Source organism: Gopherus evgoodei, chromosome 11 (assembly GCF_007399415.2).
Source record: "Gopherus evgoodei ecotype Sinaloan lineage chromosome 11, rGopEvg1_v1.p, whole genome shotgun sequence".
Lineage (NCBI taxonomy): Eukaryota > Metazoa > Chordata > Testudines > Testudinidae > Gopherus > Gopherus evgoodei.
In genome coordinates this window covers 19,810,574-19,833,471 of record NC_044332.1, presented here as the reverse complement: position 1 = coordinate 19,833,471, position 22,898 = coordinate 19,810,574, and the positions used below count along the sequence as shown (strand labels likewise).

At 39.5% G+C, this 22,898-nt stretch overlaps 1 protein-coding gene across 4 annotated transcripts in view; it reads right to left on the bottom strand.

Moving 5' to 3' along the window:
* Window positions 1-22,898, bottom strand: part of RAPH1 (Ras association (RalGDS/AF-6) and pleckstrin homology domains 1) — a 165,114-nt gene that overhangs the window by 11,182 nt on the left and 131,034 nt on the right. For all 4 annotated transcript variants that reach the window (XM_030580421.1, XM_030580422.1, XM_030580423.1 and 1 more), the window contains 7 exons: window positions 17,071-17,192; window positions 15,036-15,101; window positions 13,192-13,335; window positions 11,183-11,293; window positions 6,445-6,543; window positions 5,456-5,576; window positions 4,235-4,377 (listed from right to left, as the gene is read on the bottom strand). In XM_030580421.1, coding sequence (XP_030436281.1) covers window positions 4,235-4,377; window positions 5,456-5,576; window positions 6,445-6,543; window positions 11,183-11,293; window positions 13,192-13,335; window positions 15,036-15,101; window positions 17,071-17,192 — 806 coding nt within the window. The remainder of the gene's footprint in view (window positions 1-4,234; window positions 4,378-5,455; window positions 5,577-6,444; window positions 6,544-11,182; window positions 11,294-13,191; window positions 13,336-15,035; window positions 15,102-17,070; window positions 17,193-22,898) is intronic.

The following is a 22,898-nucleotide window of genomic DNA, read 5'->3' as shown; positions in this document are numbered from 1 at the left end:
TAACATTAGGGTTAAAGTTTTTAAAATTGTAAATCGAAATTTCTGTTAAAGATTAAACAACATAATTATATTTACTCCTAAGGTCTGTCAACTCCACATCCTCCTTATGATACGGTCCTCCTTTGAGCCAAGCGGTGAGTTTCATGATGATTGTAATAGAAAGCCTACTTCGTAACTGATGCCAAAAAACAGCTTACTAGAATGGACATCCACAGTTACTAAACATTTTATGACATATTTTGTCAGTGCCACTATATATTATCTATGACTAGCTAACTTATATGAAAGGGTTTGCATATCAGTTTGTTACAAAGGTCAATACATGGATAGTACTATATCAACTCTTCATTTGACTGGGAGAAAAGTGAAATATTAACTTATAATGAAATAGATAAGACTGAAACAGAATAACTTATAATGAACATGGTGTGTACCTCTATTTGTCAAATTAAGCTAGTAAGGCAAGGAATTGGACAAAACCCTGGAGCAATTCAGCAGTTCAAAAGAAAGATTAAGATTTCTTAAAAGGGTTAGTCTGCAAGATTCTGGTGATGTCACTCAGATTAATGTGCTTTCAAAACAGCCCCTGACCTTTATTCTGCCCTGTATAAGTCATGCTGGGTACTCAGACCTTAGCTGTGCTGGGCTGGGCTTCACGTTTGACACCTGAGACAGTGAGGCAACAGGAGAAATACAAGGAGCATCAAATACAAAAAGGGTGACAGAAGCATAACAAGCACACATCAGCGCATGGCAGAGTTTGCGAAGATTGGGAATTAAAGACTATGCGATAATTGTATATGCGAGGGTGTTCTGTGACCCACTTTGTCTTGTCATTTAAAAAACACATTCTGAACTCTCATTTTGGCTCTTCTTAAGTATTGCCATCCTGGCTGTATTTAAATTGGAGAGCTGCTCATAAGCTATGTAAATAAAAAGATCAACCACTGTAATGGCATCCTTTACTGTACTGACCTGAACTGATTAATACAATATTATTTGGCAGATAGACAAGTCTAATTATTCAGAAATACAGAATCATTCATTTGCTCCAACTGTACTGTCAAAGAGCAATCTCTTTATAAGCAGTTAGATTACCATATGGTTTTTGAACATGCTTTTAAAATTTTAGATACAAATAAGCATGAAGAATTTTACCTGGCATCTAGGAGGGTGATTTTTACACAAAGCAATAAACACATAGAATATTGAGGAAAAGATGAAGATGAAGAACAGTGTCTCTGAACTTTTAAAAATATGCACAATGATTTGTAACAAATTACAAAAGTGTGTTCAGTTAAATTTGCTTTATGAAGGCCTAGAAGATAATTAATTCTGTGTTTCTTTTTTTTCCCCCTCTTCTCTGAGGTAGTTAAAACTAGCTTATATTTGCAGTTGTTAATTCAGAATGGTGAAGTGTATCTTTAGGAATATTTAGAAACTACACCAATGCTATTTATAAGGAGAGAGCAGCTACTACAGTTTATATATGCAATAGCTACACTATTGTTAAAGCATTTTTTTGTATGCAGAATTACTCTATATGCATGGATCTGGGATCACACAGCACACTGACAAAATACACAACAGCAGCTCCCCTTGCTCCATACAGTGTGTTAATGCCTTTATTAAATGATTCCTTTTCTGGGGGCCCTCCAAGACCCTTTTTTGACCTAAAGGATTCTCACTATACCCTGTCCCTTTGCTATTCACAATCTCAAACTTGCATTATGTTCGTCTGCTCAATGGCCAGACTCCCTCTGAGGCTCCTCAGTGTTTTGTCTGACTGAAAGATAACCAAACAATGAAAGGCCTTCTCCCAGCAGAGGACTGATGATCTAGGAATAAGACACCAAGCACAAGTCCCATAATGATCTGACTCTGGGCTACAACTTGACTGTCGAGCCAAGCCTCCATTCTGAAACTTTTCATCTTGCTTGGTTTCCTTTAAAACCTGCAAATATATTGTGCGGACACTATGATAAACACTCTGGCACTGCTGGAGTCTCTGGCCAGTCAATGATCTGCCTGTACCAGGAATGTCTCACTGTGATTGTAACTGCCTCATCACAGCATCAACATTTCGGTGACAATATTCTTCCTCCCCCCTCCCTACCCCCAAAATATCTTAATTCTTATTATTTCCTTAATTCTTGGAGCTCTGATATTACTGAGGTCAGAGACCCAGGCAGGACCAAAATTAGGTACGATAGGCAGTAGTGATTGTTGCATTTAAGGTTATAACTCAATTCTTCAGTTGTAACCCCTTACACTTAACTTTTTCAAAAATGTACTTTTGAGATAAAACATAACAAACTTTGCGTAAGGCAATCCATTCACCTGTGGTGGGCAAGTGTGGGGGAAATACAATTTTTCTTGTTTGAAAAAAAGTTGTTCTACTTTTTGTTGCAGACAAGTAACTTCAATTGCTGAATTATAAAACTTCAGTCTTTGCACATGGATAGCCCTCAGTAAGGAACAGTCTGAAAAAATGTGTTTTAAAAATTGCTTTAATCAGATACAGTACAAATTTTCTTAGGTGTTGAGTTGAGCAACTGCTAGTGGCACTATGGAGTTGTAAAATACAGCATCACAAGTCCACTGTGCTCCAAGAAAATTGAATGCAAAAAACTTTAGTGCAGTAGGAAGATTTTCAGGTTTTAAAAAAAATAAATAAAAAAATCAGGAAATGAAAAGTTACAGTTCTCACAGCAACATCATCTCACCCACATTGCTGTACCAATTCAAATTTTCAAGGGCAAATGCACTTCTGCACATGCCCAACACCTGATTAGATTATGCATGTCAGGATCACGAGCATGGACTGGTACACAGTACACAAGTGATCAGCTCTTGTGCACTTTTAAAAGTTGGTCCACAGGATGCAGAATTTGTTACTACTAGACTCAGTACTGAATGATTAGATTTATACAAATAACAACCTTCCCCATCAAACACTCTAGATGCACCGACAAATTATGAAAAAGTAAAAGGTATGTGCAGGGTAGATGAGTTAACATTGCTTAGAGAACTATAACTTGTATGTTGCTTAACTTCTCCATATTTGAATTTGCATCAACTTATATTCTTCATGTAGTTATATATTCCACAACCTCACATCACCACTGGAGGACAAAGTGAGATCTGTATGCTTTTTCTTTAATACATGTTCCAATTTAAAAAACGTCTTTTGTCAAATGAATTCAGTGTCTGTAACAGATGCAAGACTGACAGCACTGAAGGAAGTAATCCTAAGCATCTCTCACATTGTCCTGCCAACGTACCTCAACTCTGACCTGACACTGTTAATTCAGATTCTGTACCTGTTCAGCGCCTGGGCATGTATGCCAAGACTGCCAACAAAGCCATTCATAGTTGCAATTTTTGTAGTGTTCTGTTGTTCATAAGGAATTGCATTAATAACTTATTTCACAAAGGAGGTGTAAAACTTTTGGTTATTACTAACCCAGAGCAGTCAAGAGCTGAAATCCTTTATACCCAATTACCAACACCACGAGGCATCTCCTCTCCTCTCACTACCCAATTACTACTTCTGTTTCATATTTTGTCTACAGCATATTAAAACTTGCTACTTCAATTTTCATGGAACCCAAATAAAAGCACCTAGGGGAATACCGCTGGAGCAGATTTCAAAACAGGCTCATGCGTCTGTCTGCTCCAAGCTCCACCTCTTAGTTGTTCACAGCCTCACAATGAAAGGACATGACTCGTCTCTTAAGAAAAGAGATCTTCCTGAAAGCATTTCATTCAACTTTTTGGCAGTTAATGTTTTTGCTTGGCCTTCTTCTAACACTGTGCAGTAGAATTTTTAAGCCATGGCTGTTAAGAGTGACCAGCTGTCCCAATTTTATAGGGACAGTCCCAATATTTGGGGCTTTTTCTTATATAGGCTCCTATTACCGCCCACCTTCTGTCCCAATTTTTCACACTTGCTATCTGGTCACCCTAATGACTGTCTTACACCTAATAATTGGGAAATTACTACAAAACTCGTCAAGTTTCTATGAGAATGTATAAAACCTGATAGGAGACTCAAGAGGTGACTCATTACCCTGGAGAAAGCTACATCTGAAAAAAATTATAATGCAGTACGTTGAAAAGATGGAGTAAAAAGAGAAGAGAATCCCAGTAAAGATACAGATGAGAAGAGATGTCACTCTGTTTCGTACATTTTGTGGGGGTGCTGGTTCTCATGCTAAAGTCTTCTTGTTACCTTGCTGGACTCTTCCAGCTGAGTGCCTCGCTTCCAGGCCTCAGAGAAGATAGAGCTGACAATACTTTGGGAACGGACATGGCCAGTTGGTTGGGTGTCAGAAACTCCACTGTCAGATTGATTAGAGTGATTTGACTGAGACTCTGTTTAAAAAATACGAAACACAGGAAAAAGTTCATTTTTTATCAAAGTAAGTCAATGAGTTTGTAATGTGACACTTTCATGAGTGACACTTGCTAGGCACAGAGGTGACAGGTTAACTTCATGCCTGTTAAAACACATTATTTCACCAAAGGATATTATTTCCACTAAAACACTTGGTTCATGGTCAGACACAGTGGAAAACTGCTGGTCTGAAACACCCCCTCACACACAGACACCACCAAAAAAAAAACAAACAAAAAAACCCCAACCCACACCCGACAATCACACCTGCAACCTTGTGAAGACAGCAGCTTATCAGTTGTGTTATGGGAAGACTATACTGTTCCCAGGCCTTGGAGAAGCTTCTGTTCATGTTGCCTAGCCCAAAGATGCCATGAAGTCACAAGAGTCCTGGTGACTCAGACAGCTTTGCAATGCCCTTTTCATGCAAAGCATAACAGTTCTACAAATAAATTGTTTTCAGTAGAACTATGGTTGACTACCCATTGCAGGCTCAAACCCAATTCCATACCGTTGTAAATTATCTGTAAACAATGAGGTAGAGGTGCAAATTGTGAACTAATTTTTGAACAGCTATTTGTCTTAAAAAATGGGCTTGTCACAGGACTGGGACCAATGTTTTTAAAAGTTTGTGTGTGAACAGGTTTGTGGTGTTTATGCCTTTGGGTAGAGACTATTTTTCATGTATTTATTTCACATATTTTATCCCACCAAAGCAGTTTAAAAACTATACACATCTCCACTTATCATGAAACACAATTTTTAAATTGGTGAGGACAGGTATGAAGCATTTGAAAGTATGTTTCCTTTTCTCAGTTTCAGATAAATTCTCTTTCTGGCTATCAATGAGAAAAGGATATTATATTAATATCAATCACAACTAGTAAAGAATAGAATAGAATGAATTATTTTTTGAGATTACAACAGCCTAGAAGTACTGGAACTATGCGGAAATAACTTGTCAAATTCACTAGCCTTTTCTGGAGGTTTCAAATGGTTTCCAAAGCAAATGGTATTTACCAGTATTTCCATTATGGGTCAGGCTATTATAGTTACCTGGTAAACTGGAAGAGCTGGATCCTGACTTGATACTGGAACTTGACAAGGAAGTCCAGTCATATGCTGACTCTGTCCTCTTCAGTGCTTCCTGATAGTTCACATACAGTTGCTTCCCATACTAAACAAAGAGAGGAACAATAAAATGAACAACTGTTTGGATTGTGCCTGTTTCAGCTGGTTGATTTATGTCCCAAGCTTCTTTTGCCCACTGTTTCTTTCAGACATGATAAACAGCAGTCTCTCTGCAGAGGAACTCAGGCAGTAGGATTGTTTTCAGTAGAAGCTGTGTTGTTCATTTAGTTTAAGAACAGTTGCATTGTCTTTTTTCTCTTTTATTATCTAATTGCTTAGAGAACTAGAAACAACCTGGTTATCCTGGAGAAGAAAATGTCAAACTATCTGGTAACATGCCAGTGCAATAAAATCATCTACTTAATCCACGGAGCCAAGGTGCTGGTTTTAAGCAATCATTACCTCAACTATTAAGTCTCTATTTTTGATATAGCCACCTTTCTCAAATCCATCTATGAGTTAGCCCAAAATGAGCCAGCACAGCTAAAACTAACAGTGATGTCTCACGTCAAGTGGGACTTCACTGTGAGATCAGAGAGCAAGAAGAGAGATTAAGGGGCAGAAAAATTTGTATAAGCACCTAAAGCAGGAATTCTGGTAAAGAAACGTTTATACTGTTGATAGTTTTTGTGCATATTTCTTTTTTGAAGTTTTTTGTGGAGCTTCAAGTTCAGAATGGCTAGATATAGGGAAGTTTATAAACAGATAACATTCACTGTCTCGATAATTGTTTCAAACAAGTAACATTTGACCCATAGCTGATTAACTTCTTGATTAGTTAATTTTATGTCAGTCTTCTCGCTCTCCCCTCACTGACACATCATTTGTTTCAATAAGATAATATATAGGTAACACTATTAAATAGTACTACATTGCAAGAATGGAAGAGGAATAAAATGATTCAGAGTAGTTACCTTAGCAATACGGATGCCATTTATCCACTGGTGTAGAGTTCTCACATCATCACAGCAGAGATATTTGATATACTGAGACTTTTTCTGAATCTGAGGGTGCTATAGAAAGAATATTTAGTCTATCAATATTTTAATCTAAAGAACATTAAGAAGAATTAGAGTTAAAAAATGCTATTCTTGAAGAGTGGGCTTGAAAACATTGTTATTCAATCCTTGCCATTGCTACTTACAAATCCAGTGGAAAATTAAAGCAGGAAATGCAAGAAAAACATTCATCTGTCAAGGTTCAGATCAGGACTTCCTAGCTGTTGAAATTGTGAAATCATTAAAGATGGGGTATATGCAGTTGGTAGGGTGGGGTGTTCCAGGAAAAAAAAAAATTACTTGGCACCCAAAGTGGCAACACTGGGACTGTCTGGCCAGCACCCATTTCAGGTTTGCAATACTATAAAGGGGCTGTTCTTACAGAGTTTTGGCGTAGGAGCTAGTCTGTCCCCTTGGAATCTTTGAAGGTGGTCATGCACTGATTGAAATGGTCAGAAAAAATGTCCACTGTCTAGCTGCTGCAGGCGGGGAAGATGGCGCTCTCCGATGCGATGGAAAGAAAGGGTTAATCCATTTGATCTTTACCAACACATGCATCCTTGAAGGAGATGGGAAGAAGAAAGCTAATAATCCACCTTTCTCTACTGCCAAAACCAGGCTTTGAAAAAAACAAACCTGCACTAGCTTTTTCCACGTCTAACTGTCTCAAGAGTGGAAGAACAGGGTTTGGTCACTGGTTGGCATGATTACTTTTATTAACAGTTTAGCCATTGTTGAGCACAGTTACTTTTATTAATATTTTAAATACAAAAGCCTGTGAGATGAAAACTAGCTAATAAATCTGCTTCAAACAGTCAAACTATTTGCCATTCCCTCCTCCCCCTTATAGAAAAGAAACATAACTTCACAATTTAGAAAAATATTCCATTTCAAATTCAGTCTTTGACATGGATTCAAATAAGATCAGGATATTTATTTCTTCAAGTTCTGATGATGGAAGCCACTTTGGCTGGAATACTTGGTCATTTCCTGTTTAGTTTATAAGAGTTATGCATCTCACAGCTGTCAGTATCCCTATTAATCCCTTCAACAGATTACGCTTCAGTTATATAAAGGTTTGCTGGATGATTCAAAATATGCCCATTTTCTTTAAGCTTCTCTCTTACATACGTCCAAGATCTTTTAACTCCGTTTGAGAACACTTGCTCACACAATATATTCCAATGAACACTGTTTGTGTCTCGTTTTGAGCATTTGTGAAATGTGAGACTGAGATATATATCACTTCAGGTGCAGAACATACAACTGGTCTCATTCTACTGTTGAATCATTAAGTACTCCAGCTTTTACTAATCTTACTATCAATTCCTTTAGCCTATGCGTAGAACAGCCAAAAAAACCCTGTACAACTCTGCTCAGAATGGAGGCATAGAAAAGTTGAATGAGTTGCCCATGGTTATGTAGCAACTTAGTAGAAGACACAAAAATAGAGCCCTGAGTGCTGATTCCAGTTCTCTGTCCCAACAGCTGATCTAAACTAATTTCTGAATGTTCTGTCTCAAATTGTACCGTAGCTAAAAAGAAGTTCTCCCTAAAATCTAAACTTCAGGATCAAAGCGTTAATATTATAACTTGGCATACAAAAGCTACAGCCCACATTTGAGGGCAGATTCTGACACCCCTAGTACTTTTCTAAATCCCTGAAACTACTTGTGCAAGATTCAAACATGACTAAGAGGGGCAGAATCTGGACCTTAATGATCAAGATTTGATTGCTTTGGTAAAACATGTGCAATCTGGGTTTTTTTCTTTCAAAACTGCCCGGATGTGAGTAGCACAAAATGGAATAGCTATAAATAAGCCATATCCTTCAATCTGTGAAATACTACTTCACACTGCTGGAATGTAGGTGAGAGAAGGCCCAACACTACTTAAAATCTCATGTTAACTGCCTAGTGATATACCAACACCATATTTCACTTACACCTCAAAGAACACTATAAAAATTAGACCAGCTAACCCATCACATGCATTTACTGAAACAACTCACTGCCATTCTCTAAAATTAATGGGAAATTTTTGATTTGTTAAAATTTGAGTTAAGATTTTTCGCTCCATTTTACACTCCAAATGGTAAGAAAACAATTTTAATAAATTTATTCCAGTAAGATTTGGCCCAGTACACTGGCTGGCCAAGAAGTTATAGAAAACAGCTCAATGAGAGCCACATCTGAATCATGTAGACAGGAAATGACTACAGCTATGATTATGTAACCGAGGTCGAAGTAGTCAGGGAATCTGTGACTTCCAGCGACCTCTGTGACATTTTCTGCCCCGGCACTGGATCTCCCAGCTAGCCCCCTCACAGCTCCCAGCCCCTGCCCTGGTGTGTGTGTGGGGGGGCCTGCAGCTCCCAGTTGCAGTGGGGGACCCTCTGCCCCCCAGCTGCCCCAGCGCGGCAGGAAGACCCTAAAGTTCCCAGCCACAGCAGACAGTGAGGTGACCCCCCGGAGCTCCCGGTGGGAGGTGAGGGGAGCTCGCAGTAGCCCAGCTCCTGCAGGTGGTAGAGGCTCACACTTGCTGCAGGTGGAGAGAACTCCCTGGAGCTCCCTGCCGGCGTGGGCAGTTGGGACCCCCAGAGATGCTTGGCCACTGTGCAGGGGGAGCTCCCAGAGCTCCCACAAATCACAGCAGCGGGGACCCTGGAGCCCCAGCAGCTTTGGCTGCTGTACCCGCCTTCCTATCCATTTTGACAGGGATATTTTTAGTGGAAGTTAGGGACAGGTCATGGGCATCCATGAATTTTTGTTTATTGCCTCTGACCTGCCCATGGCTTTCCCAAGGATATCTGCCACAAAATCTTAACCTTAGAAATGACACACTGGAAATGTAGGCATGATCCGTACTCCTTGATATTCTGCATTCTGGAAATCAATTTACATAAAATAATCTATAAATATCCACAAGTACTTAAATCTCTGCTTTTAATTGCTCTCAATTATCTGCAGAGGAATCATGTGCCAATGACGTAAGAGGACATGAAAAAGAATTTTCAGGTTAGATTTTAACTAATGTTTCTTAACCCAAATATTAAATAAGTATTTTTACCTCTAACTGTGCACAAATATATGATTCAGTGTCTCATGGAAAGATATCTTTCCATAAAGTTTGTGGATATGCACTAGAATAACTGACATGTCTGTTGTTTGCTCATCGCATATGCAATGAAGTGTGAGATGTGACCGATGACAGAAAAACAAGCAACCGTACTCCTGTTAAAGGGGAACAGTACCCATTATCCTCATTCAAGCACCATTTTTAAGTTCAGGGGGGGGGGGGGGGGATAGCTCAGTGGGTTGAGCATTGGCCTGCTAAACCCAGGGTTGAGAGTTCAATCCTTGAGGGAGCCATTTAGGGATCTGGGGCAAAAATCTGTCTCAGGATTGGTCCTGCTTTGAGCAGGGGATTGGACTAGATAACCTCCTGAGATCCCTTCCAACCCTGATATTCTATGATTCTATGGTAAGAAACATTTCTTACTATGAACACAGTGAAAAACTGTTTCAAAATAATTTTGAGTTTACCACTGCCAACACCATTTCTAAAGCCTGGCACACCTTATAGACACCTGACAGCATTTTAGCTATTAACTTTTTTGTAAAAAGGATGTTAGGTTGGCATATACATTGCAAACTTTACCCGTTAGGTTTAAGGTAGTTTCATCTATGAAAAAGCTTATGATACTATTGAAGGTTTCTAAGGATATGTTTCGCTCCTATACAAAAATAAGCAAAATAAATGTCACTGCAACTTCTGAAACAGCCACAGCCTAAGCACATTCTCTCCTAGTCCACAGGCCCAGGGAAGGCCACCACGAGTATGAAAAGAGCCCCAGCAACAAGAAAAGGGATAGGTATTCTTGGGACAAAATGCTCCAGTCCACGTCCCCTCCTGCCTATTGGCATCCTGGAAAGCTTCTCCTTTTCCCCAAACACATGGCAGCATGATACCCCACTGGCCACCTGACTCCTGGCAGCACTGTAACCGTGTAACCACTCTGTGCGAGGCAGAGGAGAACACATTGTGGGACTTTTTGTTTCAAGTATTTTTATTTTTTTTTTGGCAATTGTCAGTGGGAACATATTATTTAATGTAATACTTTCTAAGCTCCTTCTCGCCCCTTTTGTATGTGTGTAGATCATTTAGAGAGAGGAATCACCCGGCTATGTGGTGGTGTGGAACAGAAAAGACCTCTGCGGCCAGTTCTCCCTTCTGCATTGCTCCACTGTTACACTTTATCCCACTCTGTTCCATGTACTAGGAGGTAGCATAACACAATATATTTTTCAACGTATTTAATCAGAATATCACTTGCTCTATGATTTCTAGAAATGTGGTATCTTTAAACAAACAGACTGAATTTTTTCATAATTAAAGTTGTATTCTGACTGAAAACTCTTGATTAATTTTCCATTAATTATAGCATTGTGGAAAGCACACTCTGCATTACAGCCTGTCTCAGCATCCATTAACTTTTTGTAAGAATTTCTCTTACCTCGTCACAACTAGAACCCAGTTAGAAGAATCTAGCTGTTGGAGGACAGTAGACAAAAGCAGCATGTATTTAAAATTCCTATAGCACTTTTATACATGCTCTGTTTGGTAAAACACTTAAAAACATATAACAAGTTACCTTCAGCACTAAACAGTAATCTGTAGGTGCTTTGTACTTGTTCCGATAGTCCTGTCCGTAGTAAACATTGACATGATCTAGCTGAAGAAAGCACACCAGATCTCGAGAGACCTATTAAACACAAAAATATTCAGTTATGAAAAAAATGAATAAGGAAAATCAGAGCTACAATGAAAAACCTTGATTTAAAACACTGCCAACTCTTCACTCCTAAGCCTGATCTACACACAAAGGTGCACCAGTTTAAACTAGCAGCGCAACGTTTCTCCAATTTATTAAACTGGGGGCAACTATGTGTGAGGGCACTCTTACATTGGTTCAAGTTGGCAAGCTAAATCAATGCAAGCATGTGCCCACATGTAAAGTTGCACTGGTTTAACTAAAATGAACCAGTTGAATTGTGTGTGTAGACATCCACTTAGTCTGGAACAACAAAGAAAGAATTACATTAGTGAGTGGATGCACCAGTTCCAGAAGCTAAATTAAAAAACAGTTAGAACTGAACTAAAACAAGAAATCGGTGCTACTGAAATTCAATAACAGCTAGTTTTCCAAGGACAAAATTCCTGTATACGAATTTTAACCAATAAGAAGTCTAAGAAGTGAAGAATTACCTATTACAGATGGAGGAAAATACTACAGTTATCTGAAACAAATTGCCAGCATGTTCCAAAATGTTTAAGATGTTTCCTATTCAATCTCATGAAAAAAACAGTATTAATTAAAATGTTGAATGAATCATTAAGACTAACAAACAATATGCCAAGCAAAATAGGTCTATCCAGAAAATCCTTGCATTAAATTTTATTTTTTTTAACTAGGATATGTTTCTTCAAATCTGTGTATTTTGGTGCATTATTAATTCAAAACTTATTTGTTAGTTTCTTTTGACAATATTATATTCCAGGCCACCACTGAAACTTAAAAGAGCAGAGGGTCAACAGGAAAGGTCACATGGGGAATGCCTCAGCAGCTGCTGATAATATAAGCATTTATTCAGAACCATACTGTTTTAAGATTTCATATTCAAGTATTTCTGATTGTAAGGTACACCCTTTTTACATGGTGTCTTATATGTAGCTTGTCTAATTAAATGGAAAGCCTCAAAGAGGAAGACTAATATTTGAAATTTACTTAGTTCTATGGGGAGCCAATGTACTGAACAGAACAGAACACTGGGTTGGGGTTTATTTGCTTTTGGTGACCAGCTGTTTAGGAGGTGAGCTGCTGTGTTTTGGATCAGCCATTTCCACGTACAGTGAGTTGCGGTAAACCAGCCTGGAAGTCACAAAGACAACAATCAGTGCAGCAATTTTCTATTTTTCCTCCAGTATAGTATGACAACAACATAGAAAACAAAGTTGTAGAAATCATGCAGAAAAGGTATGATCTACAATGATTCCAGAAACTATGCTTGAAAATAGACTAAAAAGAAACCCTTGAATATGAACTACTGAAAACAGTGCCATTTGGTAGTCTGAATGACTCAAATTTTTCCCTGGCACATATTAGTCAGGGACACACTAATACTTGTAGTGTCACTTAGTCCTTCACCTGTGAAAAAGGTCTATGGGATTAGGCAGGTGAGAAAATAAATCAAACTGCCCTGAACTGTACATACACACACATTAATTTAGGAGAACTATTCTACTCTAAACAAACATACACTGAGCTCTTCCAAATGGAAGATCCTTGTGATCTCAATTTTGAACTGGGGGTCACATTGTTTTACATCAAATCCTTCTTGAATAAATTATTGTTCATTTATATTTTAAAGCTGTGTTTTTAACTGATGGATTGTAATGATAATCTAAGCAAGAGGATAGTGCAGCCAAAATTCTGAAGTAATTTTCAAGGCTCCTTCTACCCATACACATTTAAATTATCAAGAGGATGTTCATTTTGCTTGAGTTTTTCGTTCAGAAGGTAGGTAGTTACCAGACGGCAGGTTGAAATTAGACAATCACTCTTAAGAGCTGTATTTTATAAAAGTAAACCAAAGACGACACCTTTGCTTTTCCTTTAGGGACATAGTAGATTCCAGAAGCTCGCAAAAGAAAATAACGCTTCTTCCAAGACTTCTTGCCATCATCTTTCAGCCACAGGACTCCCTCTATTTCTGGCACTGTTACAGAACTTCCACAAAAACATTCCTACAGGGAGCCAATGACAGTATAGAAAAAAAAGAGAACATTAATATTTTAAAATGATGAAATTGACTGGGTTTAGAAGTCTGTGGGCTGAAGTCCTTTATTCATCTAGAGAATATATTTGGCATAATTAGTGACTTTTCCACACTGTTCTAACATGAAGGGTAATTATGAGTATGTGCCCATTTGAACTTTGCATCTGATTTAATAGTTCTCTCGTCTGTACAGAATGCCAATAAAGGTGCTACTTATTGACAGGTGTGAAGGTTTCTTAACCAATGCTTATCAGTAATGGTCCCAAAAGTGCTCCAGTGGCTTTAACCAAACCTGAAAGCCATGGGCCCACACCTCAGCTGTTGGGTTACAATTTCCCAGGAATACACAAAAACCTCACTGATAGTCAGTGGGCCCAACTATGATCCATCTTGTGTGTATTTTCCTGTTAACAGAAATGTACTTAAGGTTCCATTTATTAAATAGATAATAAAAGCACTACAGATGTTATAATCATAATCCAGAATTGACTGGTATATGCTACAGAAAATTACAAGAACGAGGGGAGAGGGAGGCTCAGTGTTCATGTCATGCTCACCGTCAGTACCTGGCCTGGGGAAGCCAATGATCTAACCAGCAGACCAAATTTGGTAATTAATCCTCGTCATGTGCCACCTGAAGCATGTTGCGCATATGCTAAGATGACGACAAGCATAGCACAAGGTAGGGTTATAGATGGTCAAATGCCATGGCTATAAGCAATCTTTTGACCTACTGGACTCCAACAATCTATAAAAACCATTTAATCATTTATTAAGTCATTAATAATTTATCATTTATACATTATTTATAAATATAAATGTATTTAAGTTTAATTTTAAACATTCATTTACATATTATGAATTCATGATTGTTGAAGTAAAATATATAAAGCAATCCCATGTTAGATGTAAGAAAGTACCGTAGCCTTGTTAATGTGACACCTCAGATAGCATTTTTAGTATTAGATCGTCACTACTTTCAATTTGCATAAAACTATATAGAATTTTAAGTTTATGAGGTTGTATGTAATGCTTGTGATATTTACGTTTATTCCTACATTTGTTTTTGGGTTGCTTATTGTTTTTTAAAAGTTGTTTAAATTATTTTGATTTTAAGTAGCTTCCATTTCCAACAATGATTTTTCTCCTTAACTTTTATGATTTTTGTATTTTATGGATTTTTTTCAATCTGTTAAACCAGGATGGTGCCAATTATTTCTAAATTACCTTAGCAGTGCAGTTCTGGATACAGCATATGTTGTCTGAGAACTATGTTATAAAACAGGCTATAAACTTTGCAGGGTAGTGAATAGCAGCTTGGATAGCACCATTCTCGGAAAAATGTCCCTCCTCTCACTGGTCAAAAACTAAGCTAGAATTCTGCAAGTGACAACTGTTTAAACACAGTTGTAGATAGCATGGTTTTGATCCCACAATGGATAGGGACTTTCGACTATTAAAAAAAATCAGTAGATATCTTTATTCCAAAAGCTCCCTATTCGAGAACAGGAAGAACTCTCTCAGGGGTACATATTCACATTTAACATTCTGCTCAACACTTTGCAGACCTTCATCTCTCATCATCAATTTAAATGTTAGCAATAGTTTAAGAGTTTATCATACTGTAGCTCTCAAATCATCGTGCTTGTTTTGTTTTAGTTGTCTTACCTCCAGCAGCACTTCTTTATTTCTGTCTGCCATCTCAGAGATTTCTTTTTTCCCCAGCAAATAGTTCTATAACAAAAGAAAATGAAAGGATGAAACTTCTATTGAAGTTTTGAAGTCAAACCAAGTTATCTTTTTCACTTCCTTGTGCTGATAAGAGTTTAGCTGTTCTAAGATCTGTCTGGTCCTCTAGTACAGCTAGATAATATAAAAAAAATGATTTTGGAGCAAAATTGAGACTCATGTGGCAGCTGCTAAAGAATAAAAGAAACCAAAATATTGCATTCTGTAATTTTAAAGGGCTGGAAAAAAACTTTTTGTATTTTCAGGAATATTAGCCAGTGCATGTGACATTACTTTAAATAAAAGTATCATAAACTGAAGTTCTCAGCCATCATGGTTAGCCATAAAGCCAATCACTGATTGTGTAATATAAACAGATTAACAAAATTAAAAACCCAGAATAAAAATTAGATGGAAAACAATTGGGCCTTTAGTAGACTACTCTATCCCATCATTCAGTATTTTGGAAGGCGCGGACATGGGACTGTTCTACTCTTTTGCACTCCGTCTCTATAGTTTTTCATAATAAAAATAATACTTTCTACAAAAAAAATTTATGATAAACAATAACTTCTGAAAAAAAGAAGCAAAATAGCAATTGTTTATCCATACTGTGTATGTATTATCAGTATGATATAATCCTTTGCTCTAGTAAGGTGATTCTGCACTCTTCCCTACTCAACCTGGAAGGGGTTGGTACAGTGACAGGGAGCATCTTCCAGACCCCTTTGTATTCACCTACTCTCTCTGGAAGCAAAAAATATTCATGGTATTAGGTCAGACCAAGGTTTTTAACTCAGTAGATAACACATTCATGCTGACTTCCATCTACAGAAGGCCCATTCTTATTACTAATAACCAGTGAAATGCACTGATGTCACACATGTATTGAGGAATACGCTTTCAAAAGTGACTAAGATTTTGGGTGCCTCAGCCGGATATCACAGAAAGAGGCCTGACGTTCAGTTCTCGCTGAAAATATGGGCTCCTTATAAGGTATCTCAAGTTGGGGCACCCGATATCACTACTCGCTTTTGGAAAGTTAAGCCCATGAACCTAGTGTATTAGGTACCTCACAGACTGAAGAACATGATCCATACATAGGATTACCAGATAGCAACAGGTCAGGGGGTGGGAGGCAATAGGCACCCATATAAGAAAAAGTCCCAAAAACCAGGACTGTCCCTTTAAAAATGGGACATCTGGTCACCCTACCCATACACCCAATATACAGACTAGAGATTAAGCAAGTGATCAAGGTGATGTTAAACATGCCTTTATTAATTCCTTATTTTTCAAGTGGTCCCTTTGTTTCGATTCCTGTTTTTATTTTCACCTGTCCCATCAGTGCTGTAGGCCTCTAGCATTACATCATATTTTTTGCATTTATGCTTATAATCAAGAAACCCTAATTACCATTCCCCCTCTAGTTAATTATTGAAAAAGAACAGTGACCTTATTGTTGTTAGTTGGTTGATCAAGAAACAGCTGAATGAAGACGGACCCTGGCTTCCTCAGGCATGCGCTCTCCTTATCTCTCTGCCCCTCCCTTGTAGGCAGCTGTCTATCCCACAGAATCAATCCAATTCCCCTCACCCTATCCTCGTGAGTTGGTGTGGGGGGCGTTGCCAGTCTCCCCAAAGTGACACATGTCACAGCACAAGCTCAAACCCTTTCCTTCGGACTGTCTAGATGTGAATAGCACTAAGTATTGGTGAGTACTCCATGCAAACTGGTTACGTGGACTGCTATTAATTCAACTAAACTATTCAAATACTTTGAAAATGGATTGGTTAGATCATCAAGATTTTCATTTAGGGGGCTGATCTTGCGCTTTTTTTTAACAGTTAAAATGCAAAGCTATGTGTGTGTGTTTGCACAGATACAAATATCAATATAAAAATGTTGACAAAGGTGCTACCAAGAGACATTTATAAGCTTAAAATTAAGTGAAAAAAATCAGCTTCAGACTTACCTGAGGATTTTTGAAAAGTGCATATTTTTCTATACGTTCCACAAATATAAGTTTGTTTTGACTGTCTCTGGTCCAGTTTAGAAGATTCTCAACTAAATTTTCATGGTCCTCGAAGATTCTTTCTGCATAAACAAGAAAGAGCAAACAAGTAAAAAAAAAAAAAAATTCTACTCACATTTTGTAACATGACCTCAAAAAATGATCCAGCAGGTGGACAAGACGTGAGGAAAAACACAGATATATAGATAACAGTTTGTTAAAAATGGAAGAAAAGGCTAGGAACGAGCCAACGGGAGCTGAGAGGACGGTGCTGGGAGGGGTGTAGAGGAGCAAACGGAGCCGCCTCCCCGCCATGAGGGACTCGCAGAGATGTGCCAGCAGTTGGCTGCTTCTGGAAGTGGCGTGGGGCCACGGCATGTAGGCAGCCTGCCTGAGCCCTGCTGCGGTGCTTGACTTTTAGAGGCCTGTAGATAGCGATTGACTGGCAGAGGCTCCAGGATTGACCAGTCTATCGTGATTGACGGGCTGGTGACCACTGTTTTAGAGTGTAAAGAAGCGAATAAATAAATTCATTTAAAAAACAAACAAACCAGCTGCTCGCTAGGGGGCAGTCAAAGAGCCGCAAGTTGCCGACCCCTGGGTTAGATGTTTGTATACTCACAAAATAAACACAGTACAGTGAAGACCTGAATATTCTATTTTCAGCTATTTATCATCTCATTTGAAATTTATAGTTTTTACATACCCAGGGAACTTCTTTTAAACAAGAATTATGTAAAAATAAAATGAAAGAACACTCTTGATGTTCTAACTGAAAGATGGTTATATAAATGTACATAGCTAATTTAGGATCACAGGAAAATTTAGCAAGCCCTATCTCACTTGATGAAAATGAAATAAGGACTCTCAGGAACTTTACAGGAGAACAATTGCTCTTCTGTGGAGTCTAGTAGCTGAAAGAGCTTATTAAACTTCATTGCACATTCAGTTCATGAACAATTAATAAGACAAAAGCAATTTATACCAGTTAGTTCACCCTGCTGTTACTACAGGCTCTGTGAAAAAGGCCCTGCAGATCTCTTGTCTTCTTCATTACACAATTAAGTATGAATTCACTGACAAGAGCCTTCCCCTCCTTCACAAAAAGATTTCTAGGTAAATCAGTAGGAACTGTGAGCCACTGACAACTTTGTGCACAATGGCATGCAGGTTTCTTTTTTAGAATTCTGGTTGTGAACTGCTAAATTGTCTAAGCAAACAGATGTGTGTATTGTTTTTTTCTTCTTCTAACACCTCCATAAGAAATTATATTTAACAACCTAGAATATGAAACTGTCGAGATTGCAAAGTTACCCAGTCAAGGCTCAAGAAAGGCCAAAGTTAAAGTTGCAAAGTTAAAGTGCAGCTATGGAGGTTAGCACAAGGGATAATGCTTTATGAAGGTATGGACAGAGCTCCACATTGCTGCTTTACAGATGGCAACAAGTCATGAAGTGAGGCTACCGAAACTGCCTGGGCTCTGGTAGAGTGGGCCCTCCTACCATGTGGAGGAAGATATCAGCTAACTGTAACAGAGCAGGCTAGAGCCAGAAATCCACTTAGAAAGTCTCCGAGAAGAGATCGGTTGTCCCTTGATTTGTTCTGCTAATAAAACAAACAGTCCAGGAAATTTTATAATTGATTTTCTTCTCTGTAGGTAGAAGCCAAGGCACAGCTTACATCAAGGGAATGGAATCTCCTGTCCAGTCATTGGTGGCATGTGGCTTCAGGGGAAAAAAAACAGGTAAATGTATTGTTTGGTTTAGATGAAAGCCTGGGATTACACTGGGGATGAATTTTGGGTGTAGTCTCAGGGAAACCTTATCCTTATGGAACACTGTCTATGGGGGATCAGCCATAAGGACCCCTAGTTGTTCTGCTGTTCTAGCCAAAGCGATAGCCACTAGAAAGTTGACCTCCATATATAAATGGGACAGCAAGTAAGGTGTTAATGGTTTAAATGGTGACTGTTAATGATGAGAAGACCAAGTTAAGGGTCCACATTGAAGCGGATTTAGTTATTGTGGGGAAGGCTCTGACTAGACCCTCTATAGAAAAAAATCATCACTAGATGGGTGAAAATAGGGTGACCAGATGTCCTGATTTTATAAGGACAGTCCTGATATTTGAGGCTGTGTCTTATATAGGCACCTATTTACCCCTCATCCCCGTCCCGATTTTTCACACTTGCTGTCTGGTCACCCTAGGTGAAAATGGAGTGGTTGTCATCGGAAGGTACTGCCAAGTGTGCTTTGTTGGGAACTAAGTGAAAGACTTGAAGTTTTCAAGGTGAGCAGATAGTCCCAAAAAATTGTGGGAATTTTAATTCTTCTGGGAACATCTGGAGATGCTGAGTCCAAACAGAAAATCTCTTCCACTTAGCAAAGTAACACTTTCTGATGGATTCCCTTCTGCTATTGTTAAGGATGGCTTCCTCGAATACTGAAAATGTCTGCTCTAGATTCAACAGCCATCCAAATACAAAGCTGTGCGGTGGAGGGAGTCCAGACTGAGAGGTCTGATCTTGCCCCTGTCCTGTGTCAAGAGGTCTGTGAAAGATAAAACACTGATGGGTGGGTGGGCTGACTGCTAGAAAAGACTATGGAACCCAAACTGTCTGGGCCACCTATGAACAATAAGGATGAATCTGATGAATCTTCTTGAGAAATTAAGATAAAAGTGGAATTGGGAGGAGGGGAATATGTACCTTAAGTGTCCTGCCCACAGTATTAGAGGGCATCTCTCCTGGAGTCCTAACTGTGTAGTCTTGGGAGCAGTATATAGTGTGTTCCAAGAAAACAGGAAATGCAAACAGGCCCCAAGATGGGGATCCCTGTTGTTTGAATATGCTCTTCACCATGGAATCTTATAGCTTCCAATCACAGTTGATCGAGAATGGTCTGCCGAAGCTGTATCCCTGGGAGGTGTACTGTGGTAGGATAATATGGTGATGAATACACCAGTTTTACAGTTTCGCCTCCATGCAAAGGGAATAAGAATTTGCTCCTCCTTGCTTGCTGACATAGAACACTGTTATGTTGTCTGACATTCCCTAAATATGCAGGAATTCTATGATCAGTAAGAATTGTTTGCATGCTACTCGGAGAGCTCTCAGGTCCAGGAGGTTTATGTGCTCGTGCGTTCCTGGATTCACAAAGAGTCCGTATTTCTTGTGCTGTGTGGTTGTCCAGATGGGTGTCTCATCCTAAGACAGAGGCACCTATCTTCTCAGGTGGGCACAGAGTAAAGGGAACTCCCTCTCCCCCCACACTCCTGCTCTGCCACCAAGCTAGAGAGTCCCACGCTCTGAAGCTGGGGGTGGGAGAGAGGAAGGGAGAGAGGCAGGGAGCATGATTAACTTGTCCATATTGTGTCTGCTTGGCACATATACCGTCTGAAGCCAGGCTTGTAGACAGCAAAGCCGAAGTCTCACAGAAGATGTCACGTAGATACAGGATTCCATTTGACCAAGGAGGATAAGGTTTGAATAAAACAACATCTGCAAGCTCTTTCTGAGATGATTAATTAAATTGTTCATGGATTGGAATCTATATGGGGGAGATAAGCTCTGGCTCAGAATCCAGACTCACTCCAATAAATTCTATGGTCTGTGAGAGAACTAAAATGGACTTTTCTGCATTCATACAGATTCCCAGTGATGCTAGAGATGATGAAGTATCATCTAACAAGATCTCCCTGTCAGCAGTCATCTAGGTAAGGAAAGACTGTTAAGCCTTGGCAATAGAAGCTTGTTGCCACAAATGAAAGTACCTTCATAAATGCTGCTATTCTTAATGGGAGCGCCCTGTCTTGATAACGGTTTGAACCTATAGTAAACCGCAGACATCTCCTGTGAGAGGGGTGGACGTCTATATGAAAACAGTCACCCTTCATGTCAAGAACTGTGAACCTGCCATCTCTGGGAATGGGATTATCGATGCTAAAATAACTATCCTGACTCTAAATCTGTGGATAAAGACACTGATTTGTGGAGGTCTCTATCCTCCCTTTTCTTTGGGATGAGGAAATATTTGGAATAAGATCCCTCCTAAGCTTTCCTCATGAATGAGTATCCTCTCGTGAGAGTGGTCCCTAAAGAGGGATGGGTAAGGTAGTTTTGGAGGGGCAGAGGAACTCTACAATATAGCCTGAATAGATGATGTTGAGAAACTATGTCTGTTACCCACCAGGTATGGGAAAACTGAGCTAGGCCACCACCAAAACTGCATGTTGGGGGCAGAAAGAGATGGCATGTCAGTTGGTTTGCAACCCTCGGAGGTCCCATCAAAAGTACTCTTGACAGCAGTTGTGGCTGCAAGGAGGAGGAAGGAGAAGCATTGTGTTTAATCCTCTTCCGCTTTTGCTGCGGTTCATATACCTTTGATGGTAGAAGGGCTGCAGTACTGGTCTAAATTTGTAAGACTGCTTATGATACTTCATCTTTGGTGCTGGTGTATATATATCAAGGGAGCAGAGGGTTGCCCTTAAGCCTTTCAATGAACATAATGACTCAGGGTAGGTCTACACTACAAAATTAGGTTGATTTTATAGAAGTTGATTTTTTGGAATTCAATTTTATACTATCTATTGCATATGTCCACACTAAGCGCATTAAGTCGGCGGAGTGCGTCCTCACTACCGCGGCTAGCATCGACTTACAGAGTGGTGCACTGTGGGTAGCTATCCCACAGTTCCTGCAGTCTCTGCTGCCCATTGGAATTCTGGGTTAAGCTCCCAATGCCTAATGGGGCAAAAACTTTGTCACGAGTTGTTTTGGGTTCATGTCATCAGGCCCCTCTCCCTCTCTCCTTCCGCGAAAGCGATGGCAATTGTTTCACGCCTTTTTTCTGGGGTCCCGTTCGCCGGTCCTGCTCAGCCCACTGCCTGCCTGAACGATTGGAACCCCAGGCAGATAGCAGGCTGAGCAAGGCCAGCGAATGGAGCCCCAGACCGACAGTGGGCCAAGCGGCTCAGCCTGCTGCCGGTCTGGGGCTCTGTCTGCCGATTCCTGCCAGCCAGGGTCCCGTTCAGCCCCGCTCAGCTGGCAAACCTGGGTGAGCTTGATCAGGGGTACCCGGACAGACATGGCTATCCTTCTCTTAGAGCACCGAATGGAGTGATTTTACGTCATTCTCTTCTTTAAGTTTCGCCTCATGGAGATTCAGTCCTGCCTGGAATATTATGTGAGCTGGAGGTTTCTGCCTCAGGCTGCTCTCCCAGCCAGCAGCACCATGTCGTCGCACCTATCCTAGCCTTCCCCTTGCTCCCATAGCTCATGAAGCCTGGACAGCAGTAAGGAACAGTTCAACTTGTGGAATGACAAATCTAGAACGAAGGATTGCACTCTATGGGCCACGTTAAGATTATTTCAGAGTTCTAGATACCATTTAGTCTCTATAAAAGGCTTCATGAAAAATTTCCCATCCCTAACAAAAATGTTAATTTATCAGAGCAGCTGAAAGGGTAAGGAACCCGGGACTATAACTTAGAGAGAGCTTCCATATTATTTAACTCATAATTAATATAATTCAAAGTAAAATTTCACAGCCTGAACACGGTCTGTTCTAAGACTAAAAATGCAGGAGAGATCAGAAAAAGGAATAGTCACCTGTTTCCGCCCAGTTTCAAACCAGGGACGTTTCATATGTTAGGTGAATGTGATAACTACTACACTACAGGGCTTTTTTTTTTTTTGCCACAGACTTTGCTGAATGCACAGGAAAGTTTTCTCTAGCTACAGAAGCAGGGCTGATTCCAGCGATTTTGCCGCCCCAAGCGTTGAAAAACAA